Below are 13654 nucleotides of genomic sequence, written 5' to 3'. Positions count from 1 at the left end.
TGATCTCTAATAACTATAGATAGACTAACAGAAAAGGCTTTGGATTCTTTTATAGTGACAAGAAAAGGAAAATGTGCTTTTCTGTAGAAACCAGATTATAGCCAGAATCTTCTAATTTCCCTGTTGATGTGTTACAATAATTTTTAAGGCATGTGCACTATTTGCTAAAGATAGGCTTAGTTATATTCTGAAAATGTATGTTTTAATTAAAACTTATTTGAACACTTGAACTATTAGTTTTAGTGATAGATGTGTATGTTAGAACAGTGAATTTTCCCACTTGAAAAATAATGAATCTGTGGAGGGCCTTCTATGTGCCAAGATCTTTGGATAGGCATAGTGTGACATGGTTCCTAACCCAGCTAACAATGTAGTTGTGAATATAAGGGGAAGATAAGTTCTTATCTAGACTGTAATGCATGTTAAAGGCTGTGGTTTATGTAAAGGTAGTTGTTTATTTACATTACTTGGATTTTTCCTAGGAAATAAATATAAATAATGTTCATCTTTCTTTAGTGAATATAATAACTGTAATTGCAATTTGTAGAATATTTTGATTAATATTTGTTTTCTTCCATTGAACATCGTACTGATCCAAAATTAATAATATGCTAATCTTTCCAGGAGATCATGAATGTGGCAGTTCTAGTCAGAGAACACTTTCTGTACAAGAGGCAGCTGCATATTTAAAAGTAAGCAGTGAAATTATAATTTTAATAACTATATTCTTAAAGTTTATATAAATAATAACAACTTATATCAAAAGCACCATTCATTTGCCCTGGCCAAGTGGCTCAGTTGGTTGGAGCATAGTCCCGTACACCAAAAGGATGCAGGTTTGATTCCCTGTCAAGGCACACCTAGATTGTGGGTTTGATTCCTGGTCGGGGTGCATACGGGAGGCAATCAATCAATGTTTCTCTCTGTCCCTTCCTTTTTCTCTAAAAATAATAAAAAGCAAAACATCTTTGGGTGAGGACTAACACATAAAAATTAAAAAGTACCATGCATTTTATTAATTGCACTGTTAAAAGCTTGGGCCTGCTGTTTGATATAATGGAGCAGATAGAAAAAGCAGAAATACTCAACATTTTTGTTTTAGTTTGCTTCTCTGAGACATTGCACATTAATTTGGAAAGGAAACAGTTGTGAGAAAGAAATTGAGGTAGGTATATAGCATGTAAGAGAGCACGTATGTATCTAACTGTTGTCATTTATTTTAAATCTGTCGCAGATTAATGTCATCTCAGGGTTCTAAGAGAATTTGCAGATGAATTTTAGAAACCACTGTAAATAATATTTAGGAAATCCTATATTAAAGGAAAGGTTAAGATGGATAGGTGCCATTCTGATTTCCAAAAAGACAGTGGATTTTGAAAGCCATACAGGTGAGCTTCACTTCTGTAAATAAAATTCCATAAAGATGTGAGTACTTACAAATGGAAATGCTGATCTCCAGAAGCTGGCATGGTTCGTTACCAGCAAGTCATGTCATATACTAGTATACTTCATTTTTGCCTTTGCTTATTGTGGTAAAAAACACATGAGATCTAGCCTATTAACACATTTTTAAGTGTACAGTACAGTATTGTTAACTACATGCACATCATTGTATTAGAACTTTTTCATCGTGTCTGACTGAATCTCTCTTCTCATTGCATAGCAGTTACTCATTTCCCCTCTTCCCAGTCCTGGGCCACCACCATTTCACTTTGTGCTTCTGTGAGTTTGACTATAGCAGTGGTTCTCAACCTTCCTAATGCCGCTCCTAATGCTGCTTCCTAATACAGTTCCTCATGTTGTGGTGACCCCCAACCATAAAATTATTTTTGTTGCTACTTCATAACTGTAATTTTGCTACAGTTATGAATCGTAATGTAAATATCTGATATGCAGGATGTATTTTCATTGTTATAAATTGAATATAATTAAAGCATAGTGATTAATCACAAAAACAATATGTAATTATATATGTGTTTTCCGATGGTCTTAGGCGACCCCTGTGAAAGGGTCATTCGACCCCCCCCCCCCAAAGGGGTCGCGACCCACAGGTTGAGAACCCCTGGAGTATAGTAACACCTCATTTAAATGGGATTATGTAGTATTTATCCTTTTGTGACTGGCTAACTTCACTTAGCATTAATGCCTTCACAGTTCATTATCCGTGTTGTAACATGACAAGACTTTTGTTTTTAAGGCTGAATACTATTGATCTGTATGGATATTTAGGTTGCTTCTACTTCTTGGCTGTTATGAATAATACCAGAGTGAACATGGGGTTGCAGATATCTCTTATATCTTCTTTTCAGTTCTTTTGGATACATATTTAGGAGTGGGATTGCATGATAGTTTTATTTTTAATTTTTAATACATATATATATTTTTAATTGATTTCAGAGAGAAAGAGAGAGAGAGAAATATCAATGATGAGAGAGAATCATCAATTGGCTGCCTCCGGCATGCCCCTTATGGGGATTGAGCCCACAACCCAGGCATGTGCTCTGACGGAATTGAACCATGACCTCCTGGTTCATAGTTTGACGCTCAACCCCTAAGCTAAACTAGCTGGGCTATTTTTAATTTTTTAATGAACCTCAATACTGATTTCCATAGCAGCTACACCATTTTATGTTCCCACTAGTAGTTTACAGGTGTTCCCCTTTCTTCACATCCTTGAAAACACGTGTTTTTTTTTTTAATAATGGTCATGCTAACAGTTGTAAAGTGATACCTCGTTGTGATTTTTACTTGCATTTTCCTGATGATTAATGATGTTGAGTATCTATTGGACATTTCTATGTCTTTAGAGAAATGTTTATTCAAATCCATGCCCATTTTAAAATTAGGTTATTTGATTTTGTTGTTGTTATTGAGTTGTAGGAGTTCCTTATTTATTTTTGGATATTAACCCTTATCAGATATATGGTTTGCACATATTTTCTCCCATTCTGTAGGTTGCCTTTTCACTTTGTTGAATGTTTCCTTTACTGTGCAGAAGCTCTTTAGTTCAATATAGTCCCACATGTATGTTTTTGCTTTGTTGCCTGTGCTTTTGGTGTCATGTCCAGAAAGGCATCGCCAAGACATGAAGCTTTACCCTGTATTTTCTTTTAGGAATTAAAAAAAATATCCTCACCTGAAGATATTTTCTCATACAGAGTGGAAGGGAGGGAAAAGGGTGGTGGGGGGGAGGAAGAGTCAGAGAGAGAGAAACATCGACATGAGAGAGAGACCCATCCATTGGTTGCCTCCTGCACGTGCCCCAGGGTTTGAACCCACAACCAAGGTACAAGCCCTTGACCAGGAATCAAACCTGTCATAGTTAGATCTGAGGGCCAACACTCTAACCACTGAGAAAACTGGCCAGGGCTCTTTTAGGAGTTTTATAGTTTCATTAGTGTCCTGGTGCACAGATTCATGCACATTCAAAGGAAATTAATTAGAAGAAATATTTTAATATCACTATTGGCATCTTGCTAATGAAAAGAAAATAAGATTCTACTGAGTCTCCTATCTACCTACTCCAGGACCTCTGTGAGGATCAAATGAGATGAGTCACGGAAAACGCTTCACAACATTTGGTTAAATTGTAAAATGTTTTTGCACCTGGCTGTAAAGGAAGTCGGTTCCTGGGCTGAAGAAACTCCAAGGAGGCTAGTTGGCTAGGGAGAGGAAGCCAGGCGTTGCTACGTGATGTCAGTACCTGGTGCCCACAGTGACAGTTTCCGGGCTGGGCTGTAGGCCGTGGGCTGCATTTTGCACTGTGGGGTCTTGGCAGCATTGGCTGCGATTTGGTGGGGTGTTGCTCCAGGGTGGTGGCGGGGCCTGTGTCCCACTTGGGGGAAGCCGAGTGTTGGTTTGTCAGCGCCAGGTCTGTAGTGCAGTTTATTCTTAAATGGCCAGTGCACCTCATGGCAGCACCTGCGTTGAGCGTCTGTCCCCTGGTGGTCAGTTCATGTCATAGCTACCGGTCGGGTGGATGGACACTTAGCCTTTTTTATATATAGATGTCTTGTATTTGTCTTTAATTCATTTTGGGTTGATTTTTTTATTTAGTGTAATAAAAGAGTCCAATTTCATTCATTTACATGTGGAAATTGTTTTTTTCCCCAACATTGTTGAAGAGACTATCTTTTTCCTATTGTGTGTTCTTAGCATCCTTGTAAAAAATCAGTTTATCATATGTGCATGAATTTCTCTATTTTCTTCCATTGGTTTATGCCTGTCTTTATGCCAGTGCCATATTATTTTGATTACTGTAGCTTTGTGATATGTTTTGAAGTCAGGAAGTGTGAGGCCTCTAGTTTTTTTTGTTCTTGCTCAAAATTGTTGAATCATTCTTTCATTTTAGGAATAAATTCCACTTGCTCATGGTGTATCATTCTTTTACTGTGCTGTTGAATTTGGTTTGCTAGTATTTTGCTAAGAATTTTTTTGCATTTATATTTATTAGGGATATTGGTCTGTATTTCATGTAGTTCTTTGTTTGGCTTTGGTATCAGAATAATGCTGGCCTCATAAAATAAGTGTGGAAGTGTTCCCTCTTAAATTTTTTGGAAGAATTTGAGAATGATTAGTGTTAATTCTTACTCTCTTGTGACATCAGTTGTAATATTCTTTTTTATTTCTGATTTTATTTATTTGAATCTTCTCTCTTTTTCTTAGTTAAGGGTTTGCCAATTTCCTGGTCTTTCGAAAAACAACAACAAAAAAACTTTTACTGATTTAACCTCCCCCCCCCCCCCATTTTGTTTATTTCAGCTCTAACTTTATTATTTCCTTCTGCTAATATTAATTTATTCTTTTCTTAGTTTCTTGAGGTACAAAATTGAGTTGTTTATTTGAGCTCTTTCTATTTTAATGTAGACATTTACCACTAAACTTCTGTCTCAGTACTGCTTTTCTTGTATTTCATAAGAGGCTGTTGGGCTTCCTGAATCTGAATGTCCCTTTCTTTCCACAGATGTTCATCATTATTTCTTCAGATATGCCTTTTCCACCTTTCTCTGTCCTCCTTTTGGGCCTTCCATAATACATGTATTAGTCTGATTGATGATAGCCCCTAAGTTATTTAAGCTTCCTTCACTCTTCTTTATTGTTTTTGTTTGTTTGTTTCTCTGACTGAATAATTTCAAATGACTTGTGTTTGAGTTCCTTGATTCTTTCTTCTGCTTGATTAAGTCTGCTGTGGAACCCATTTAGTGAAATTTTCAATTCAGTTATTATATTTTCCAGCACCAAAATTTCCATTAAAAAAATTATTTCTCACCTTAGCTGGTTTGGCTCAATAGATAGAGCTTGGGTTGGATTCCGGTCAAGGGCACGTGCCTGGGTTGTGTGCTCGGTCCCTAGTAGGGAGCGTGTAGGAGGCAGCCGATCGGTGATTCTCATCATTGATGTTTCTATCTTTCTCCGTCTCCTTTCCTCTCTGAAATCAATAAAAATGTTAGAAAAAAATGATTTATCTTTATTGATGTTCTCATTTTATTCATGCGTTATTTTCCTGAGCTCATTGAGCATATTTATGACAGTGATTTTGAATATTTTTGTCAGGTAATTTATATTCAGTTTCATTAGGGTCAGTTTCTGGAGATTTATTTTGTTCCTTTAATCAGGCCATATTTCCTTGTTTCCTTTTTCTGCCTTGCTACTTTGGGTTGTGATGTATGTATTTGAGAACAGCCATATCTCCCAGAGTTTATTCAGGGGAAACCTTCAACAGTAACTCAGAAATTCTGGGGTCTTAAATTTTTTCTCTGAATGCATCTTTTTGTGGGTATAAATTTCTAAATAGAAGTTTTTTTGTTTTTTAATATATTTTATTGATTTTTTTACAGAGAGGAAGGGAGAGGGATAGAGAGTTAGAAACATCAATGGGAGAAAAACGTTGATCAGCTGCCTCCTGCACACTCCCTACTGGGGATATGCCCGCAACCAAGGTACATGCCTTTGACCGGAATCGAACCTGGGACCCTTCAGTCCGCAGGCCGACGCTCTATCCACTGAGCCAAACCAGTCAGGGCTCTAAATAGAAGTTTTTGTAGGTTTCTTTTTTCAGGAGCTTGTAATTTCTTGCTCCCTCTGGTGTCTGTCTGTTGTATGGCAGGTCCTCTGGGGCAGTAGCAGTTTTTTTGTTCTCAGCAGCATCCACCCATCTATATAGTCTGTCAGGTCTTGTCAGTGTTCTGAGACAGGTGCTACAGATACTAGTCCCTTGGGGCAGCTCTCTAAGAAACTGGAACATTGGACACATGTTTCAACTCTTTTCCTCCTCAGGGAGAAGCCTGGAGTTTGGGGCTTTCTCCCACTCATTCCTCACTGAGCTGTGGGGGGGGCAATGATGAGTGCCTGTGTGCTAGTTTGAACCGTTCGTTGCCTTTGTTCTTGGCAGTTCCCAACTTGGTGCCCTTACTTGTCAATGCCTAGTTTCAGGCAAGACTAAAACCAGTCCCTCTGGTAGCTCCCCCAAAAGTCTGAACTTTAGACATATGGTTCAATCTTCTCTTTCCATCCTCAAGGAGATTCCAGGGAATTTTGTCCTGACTGCACCATGCTGTGCCAGGAAAGGGGGCTCTGGTGAGTGAATGCTATTAAATTTTCCTACTGGCTTCTATGCAGCTAGTTTTTATTGAGTCTGTTTGGATTCAGGAGCCTCTTGACGGGTTTTTGGATCTGTTACAAGGGAAATTTGTCTGTATAGTGTTGAATTTCTGTCTCCTGGGAGAAGTAGGGTCTGGGACTTCCTCTTCTGTCATCTTGCTGATATCATCCCTGCTTTTTAACAATTAAGAATGTAGTATAGTTCTAAGCCTTTCATCAAGGTTTTGTTAACAGTGTCTTGATATACTTGCCAAAAAGAGAAGTACTCATTCATTTAATTAATGACTTATATGTAGATAGCCAATAGATGTTAAGACTATATAATATGATGGAGATTAGATGTCTCACATAGAAGCTGTTTGTCTTGGTAAAGTCCCTTCACTTTTCTGTACCTGTTTCTCAATGTGATACCTGTCAGAGTTACTGGAGACTTAAGTCAATATATTAAACTAGTGGCCCGGTGCATGAAATTCGTGCACATTGAGAGGGAATTAATTAGAGGATGTAAGCATGAGGCAGTCCGCGTTTCTGAAATTCAATGACATGAATTTTAGCTATTACTTTGCCAAATAAATAGAATTTACAGATATCATTTAAAAGATCATTTAGCTTAATATTAAAAACTCTGGCTATCAAGTCAGGTCTGTTTTCAATTTTTTGCCAGCGTTGTAAATTGTTTGCAATATCTGCCCATTTGGGGTTGCATGTCATGGTTATCAATAAATTGGGCTTGCCATACTTTGTTCCAATTGCCATAGCATCCTGATATCGCTGCTGCATATTTCTGGGACTACCCTCAAAAGATGGAAGTATTATCATTTTACCAGTTGGCACATTGTCATTTTCAGATCTAGATTTGAGATAATGCATAAAACCACTATATTTTCCAACTCTCAACTTAGATTGTTTGCTTTGATGAAATTTATCTGATTGGCCTCCATTTTTTAATATGAATCCACGATAAACTGTTGAGTTAATTTTCCTGCATTTAAAATAGGATTGAACGTGTACTGCACAGAGAGATAAAATCCATAATACTGCATTTGTGTGACTCGTGACCTTACATTTTGTCTAGTATTATTGTCGATTACACTGTTGTCTCTGAGTCTTAATGCAATATCTGTTCCCCAGCCCTTTTCACCATGTGGAAAAAGAATAGGATATGTCATTGCATCTAATGTAGGAAACAGGATATTGATTTGTTTCATTTTAGTGGCATTTGGATTATTGGGATCTGGTTTACAATGAATGAGCAAGGCCCTTTCAAAAGGAGGTTCTCCATCTTCATTTCTGAATATGACAGCAACCTCGGTTACACGGGGAGAATTATATCTACCTGGGTCACTGTTACAATCATATTTCATTGCCATTGTTACTTCTGTGGGAGCAATACCTTTTGCTGCTGCTTCAGATTGGGCTTCCTTTTCTACCTCATGTAGCATCTTGTACGATTTTGTTAATTCATTTATTTCATGCATGAGGTTGTTGATGTTGATCATGAGTCTTTCTGAGCAGCCCTGGTTTTCTGGCATTGCTAATCTTTTACTTGTAGCTTCGGCTGTATCCAAAATACAGAGTTGAGCAAACTTCCGAGAAACACCATCCGAAAGATGTAAAGTTCCAGTACAGTGATAAACTTGTCCATGTATTCTAAAACAGTATGGCCCATATCCTGATGGCGATGCAATATTTCCACCCATGGAAGCAAAAGTAAAAGAACTATTTATGGATGAATATTTTCCATGAAATTTTTACTGTCAGAATCTTCATTTGTCATTAATCTTTTTAAATATGCCAGATAATCTGGAAAATATATATCATTTGGACAGATTTTCCCTTTGCTACATCAAGTAAATTTCCCATCGGGTGGTTTTTCATCAGAGAAATTTAGTGATAGGTAAAATTCACATCTAACAGTCATTCCACCACAACTATGTTCGAGAATTGCATCCTCATGTACTCCATTTTTGCTGAGAAGGCAGTTCCTACCAGAATTGGTAGTACTTGTTGATGACTGTTCTCTAGACATATTTTGTCGTCGCCACTGCCTTCTTTCAACTTCAAAGTCACATTGGTTTTTAGACATTTTCTGTCGATGATGCCGGTGTTTTTCGGCATCAAGCGACGTTTTTCCAAAAGCTGGTCTTCAGATACATTCTGTCGCAGGCGCCACCTTCTTTCAAGATCAGATGCATGTTGTTCTTCAGACATTTTCTGTCAATAATGCCTATATCTTTCGGCTGCAGAGCTACATTGTACCAACAGTTGTTCTTTAGACATAGTCCTACCTCTCTACTGTCACAGTCTGAGATGTAGATGAATGAGAGTCCTGGCTGTCAGGCTGCTGAGAGCTGTCTGACCAACGGCTGATTCTGGTTGATTCTGTGGGGGTGGGACTTCCTCCTCCCTGCTGTCAGTTTCCACAACTTTGATGAGGAAGCTGGGATGACAGAGGGAGCCACGCCCTCCAAACCGCCCTCTCTCTCGCTCTGCTCTATGTCCAGTGGCTTCCTGCTCTGCCAAGTCTTCCAAACCTCCTGCTCTCCCGCTCTGCTCTCGGCTGGCAAAGGTCCCAGGAGCCCGTGGGCGTGGCTAGGCACGACCGTTGCCTCCCAGGGTACTTGACACCTGCATATGCAAATCAACCCACCATCTTTGTTGGCTTGATTTGCATACTCACTCCTGATTGGCTGGTGGGCATGGCTTGTGGGGATCACAGAGAGACAGTCAATTTGCAACTTTCTCTTTTATTAGTATAGACTAGAGGCCCAGCCCGGCCTGTGCCCTCTCGCAGTCTGGGATCCCTCAGGGGATGACCACCTGCTGGCTTAGGCCGTTCCCCGGGGGGGATTGGGCCTAAGATGGCAATCAGACATCCCTCTGGCAGGCCATCAGGGGATGTCCACTTGCCAGCGGGGAGCAAGCCTAAACTGCAATCGGATGTCCTTATCGCTGCTGAGGAGGCAGGAGAGGCTCCCACCACCACCACTGTACTGGCAGCCATCAGCCTGGCTTTTGGCTGAGCAGAGCTCCTCCCATGTGAGAGCGACCTCACCACCAGAGGGCAGCTCCTGCATTGAGCGTCTGCCCCCTGGTGGTCAGTGTGTATCATAGTGATCAGTCATTCTCAGTCTTTCTGCTGTTAGGGTCAGTTTTCATATTACCCTTTTACTATATAGGATAGAGGCCTGGTGCACGGGTGGGGGCTGGCTGGTTTGCCCTGAAGGGTGTCCTGGATCAGGGTGGGAGTCCCACTTGGGTGCCTGGCCAGCCTGAATGAGGGGATGATGGCTGTTTGCAGCTGGTCACACCCTCTTCAGGGTGGGGATCCTGCTTGGGTGCCTGGCCAGCCTGGATGAGGGGATGATGGCTGTTTGCAGCTGGTCACACCCCCTTCAGGGTGGGGGTCCCCACTGGGGTGCCTGGCCAGTCTGGGTGAGGGGCTGAGGGCCGTTTTCAGGCTGGCAGGTGACTGAAGCTCCCAACCTCTCCTTTTTTTTTTTTTTTTTTTTTAAATTCTGGGATTGATTTACCTTCTATGGCTGTCACTGGAGCTGAGACCCGGCTTTAGCTCTGAGACCTCGGCTGCTGAAAGCAGGTATCTGGGTTTATTTGGGTTCTATAAGTGTAACACTGTTGCGGTCCTGCTCGATCCAGCTCTGACAGCTGAAAGCAGGTTTCTGGGGATTGTTTAACTTCTATAATTGCAACATAGTTGCTTAGAGTGCAAGCTCAGAGGCCGGCAGTGGCAGGCGGGGAACTTTGGCTTCCTCTATCACTGGAGCAAGCAAGCCTCCTGTTGGCTTCAGCTGCCTGGCTGCCAGCCGCCATCTTGGTTGGCAGTTAATTTTCATATCTCGCTGATTAGCCAGTGGGAAGGGTAGCGAAGTTATGGTTAATTACCATGTTTCTCTATTATTAGTTAGGATGACCTAGCTCAGTGCCTGATGATTGTAGTAGCTTCCCAGTATGTTTTTATTTCTTTCGCTGTGTTTCCTAACTAATTAAACCAGTGTCACCTGGAGAGAGGTTCCTAATAACATGCTATAGGGTTTGCCTCTCAGCCTTGTTCTTTATTTTCAGTTTTGGCCTAGATGACAGACAAATTTGTTGGTAGTATAATACCTAATGGATTGGATAGCTAAAGAAGTAGTATGTACATTGGTCTTAAATAGGGAGGAGTTGTGATTATGGGGCTGTGTCTTAAGTGATAGAAGAATTGCTAGATGGATTGTTTGGGTGGGGGCATGGAAAGGATTGGATTTAGTACACTAACGGGGACATAGGATAAAATATTCCAGGAAGAGGGCATAACGTGTGGGAATCCAAAACAAGCAAGCGTTTCCTTCTGAGATATTTGAAAGTGTTTTTATATCTAGTAGTAGGAAAAACTGATCCCAACCAGTGCTTCCTTTTGGCTTTCTCTTTTTTATTTCTGGTTAAATCTCTTATGTAATGGCACAGGTATGTGTTGGTAATAAATTCCTGCAACAAGATTATTACACATTTCAGAAGAACCCTGAGACTTTTAAAATCTGCTAAATACTATATTTGAAGGACTAAAGGGATGGGACACGGGGTTTGGAGACAGAATAGGGCTTGATCCAGTAGGTAAGCTGGAGCTGAGGAAGAGGAAGGGGGGTTAATGTGGAAGGATAATTAGCCTCTTCTCTTTTTCCTCCCCAACCATTAGATTGAAGCTGTGGGTCAGCAATAGGATATGGTAAAAAGACGGGATACAGACCAGAGTTGGGACAAGTTGGAGTCTAAGCCAGGGAATAGTAGTGTACAGGAGATTAGTTCTACTAGTACTAAGGATGGTCAGCAAAGTAGTTAATGAAAGCACCCATGCATGAGGTGAGTTGGAACTGCTTGTATTGAGTTTTAAGAAAAAACTGATATTAATGAACTTCAGTCTTAAAAGATTCTCATATCTTTTCCCTGAAATTATTTTATGTTTCTGATTAAGTTTAACTTTTTCTTTTTTAGATTCAGTAGAATTTCTTATGTATATGTTTATAAAACATTTTGGATTGACCAATTTTTTAGGTAGTTAAATTATTTTATGTACAAATGACAATACCCTTTTATGTTTAGCTATGAGTGTGTGAACCTTTTCTTCTTGGAATCCCATGTTCAGTTTTGCTATAAAACTTCATCTGTCTTAATCACCACCAAAGATGTAGTTTGGACTGCTGCTAAAAACATAAAAAAAGCATTAAACAGGATTTTTTTCCAAAAAAATAAGTTTTACGGTTTAGATAAAAGCTTTTAAGTATTGTTTTAAAAATAATGCTTGCTCTGGCTGGTTTGGCTCAGAGGATAGAGCATCAGACTGCGGACTGAAGGGTGCCAGGTTTGATTCCAGTCAAGGGCACATGCCTGGGTTGTGGGCTTGAATCCCCAGTGGGGGACGTGCAGGAGGCAGCCAATCAATGATCCTCTCTCATCATTGATGTTTCTATCTCTCTCTCCCTCTCCCTTCCTCTCTGAAATCAATAAAGATATATTTTAAAAAAATAATGCTTATATTTTTCAATATAAGATTAAATGTTTATGATTTAACTCATGTGGAAAATAAAAGGAAAAAAGGTATTTCAAATTTACCACCTAAGTTTAACCACAAGTTTTGGTCCATTTTTTTCTAGTTTTATATTTTTCCCCCTAGAATTTGTATCAGTATAAAATATTTCATATTATAAATAAAAAAATTTTCTTAAAGTTACGGTATAAACATTTTCCATGTCATTGTTCAGATTTTTGAAAAGTGTTTCTTTATATCACTTGGTAATAATTTCTTTATAGAATTGCATTGTATGCTGTTGTTTTGTGTGTGTGTGTGTGTGTGTGTGTGTGTGTGTGTGGTAGTATTATAAAGGCACTCTTAATCTGTATATAGTATTTGATTTTCTGATCATTTCCTTAGGAAATAGTCCTAGAAAAGAAATTACTTGTTCAGAGAGCAGGAACTTTGTTAATGCTTTTGCTATATATTGCCAAGTTACTCTGTAATTTGGAACGAGAAATTTAGTACAACGTAGCTATTTTATTTTATTCAAGTTTCAGCATAAATTGGAAGAACGTCACTACTAAGCTGGTATCAAACAGTGATGATAATAGGTATGCATATTTTAGACATTCTGCTTTATTGAGAGAAATTTGTACATTTTATGTATTTGTCCTATGGTTTCACCATCAGTACAATTAGTTATTGCTTTCATTCAGAAGTAAATAAACCAAAGAATGTGTAGAATTCCTATAGATATAAGCTAAGTTTCCCCCCCCAACTTATAGTATGTTATCAGCAGAGTATTAATAAATGTTTAATCTAGTAAAATGAGAGAATTAAGTAAGCCTCAGTTATATTTTATTTTAAAATTGATTCTTTATATTGCTTTTATTTTCCCCACCTTCTTCTTCAGAGGAAATTTAAATAAACATAAGAATTAATTTAAATAATTTAACCACTCTTTTTCTAATTCCCCCAATCTCTTGAGAATTTTATTACTCATTTTTCAGATTGAAAGATTGTTTTTATGAAAAGTTAAGAGGTCCCTCTGGTGGAACATTTTGGAAATACATAGCATTATATTGAAATACCATAGATTGGGGGTTTTTTTGGTCTCCCCTAATGCCTAAGATCTTCTACTTTTATTTTAGAAAAGCACACTCCAGGCCCGGCTGGTGTTGCTCAGTGGTTGAGCATCGACCCATGAACTAGTAGGTCACTGGTTCCATTCCCAGTCAGGACACATACCCTGCTTGTGGGCTTGATCCCCCAGTAGAAGGTGTGCAGGAGGAAGCATAAAATTATTTTTGTTGCTACTTCATAACTGTAATGTTGCTACTGTTATGAATCGTAATGTAAATATCTGATATCAGGAGGTCTGAAGCAACCCCTGTGAAAGGGTCATTCGACCGCCAAAGGGGTCGCGACCCACAGGTTGAGAACTGCTGCTCTGAGGGCTTTAATGGGTAGGTCATCCAACTAATAAGTGATGGAACTGGAAATTAATCACTATACTGTTCTGCTTCTTAAATGGGAGAGCTGAGT

General features: G+C 39.1%; 1 protein-coding gene across 1 annotated transcript in view; it reads left to right on the top strand.

Moving 5' to 3' along the window:
* Positions 1-13654, top strand: part of LEMD3 (LEM domain containing 3) — an 84458-nt gene that overhangs the window by 40714 nt on the left and 30090 nt on the right. Inside the window, exon 4 of the mRNA XM_081082302.1 lies at positions 625-692. Coding sequence (XP_080938428.1) covers positions 625-692 — 68 coding nt within the window. The remainder of the gene's footprint in view (positions 1-624; positions 693-13654) is intronic.

The sequence above is a fragment of the Myotis nattereri genome (assembly GCF_964212035.1).
Source record: "Myotis nattereri genome assembly, chromosome: 2".
NCBI classification, from domain to species: domain Eukaryota; kingdom Metazoa; phylum Chordata; class Mammalia; order Chiroptera; family Vespertilionidae; genus Myotis; species Myotis nattereri.
The sequence above is the reverse complement of the archived record's forward strand: the minus strand, read 5'-3'. Positions and strand labels throughout refer to the sequence as shown.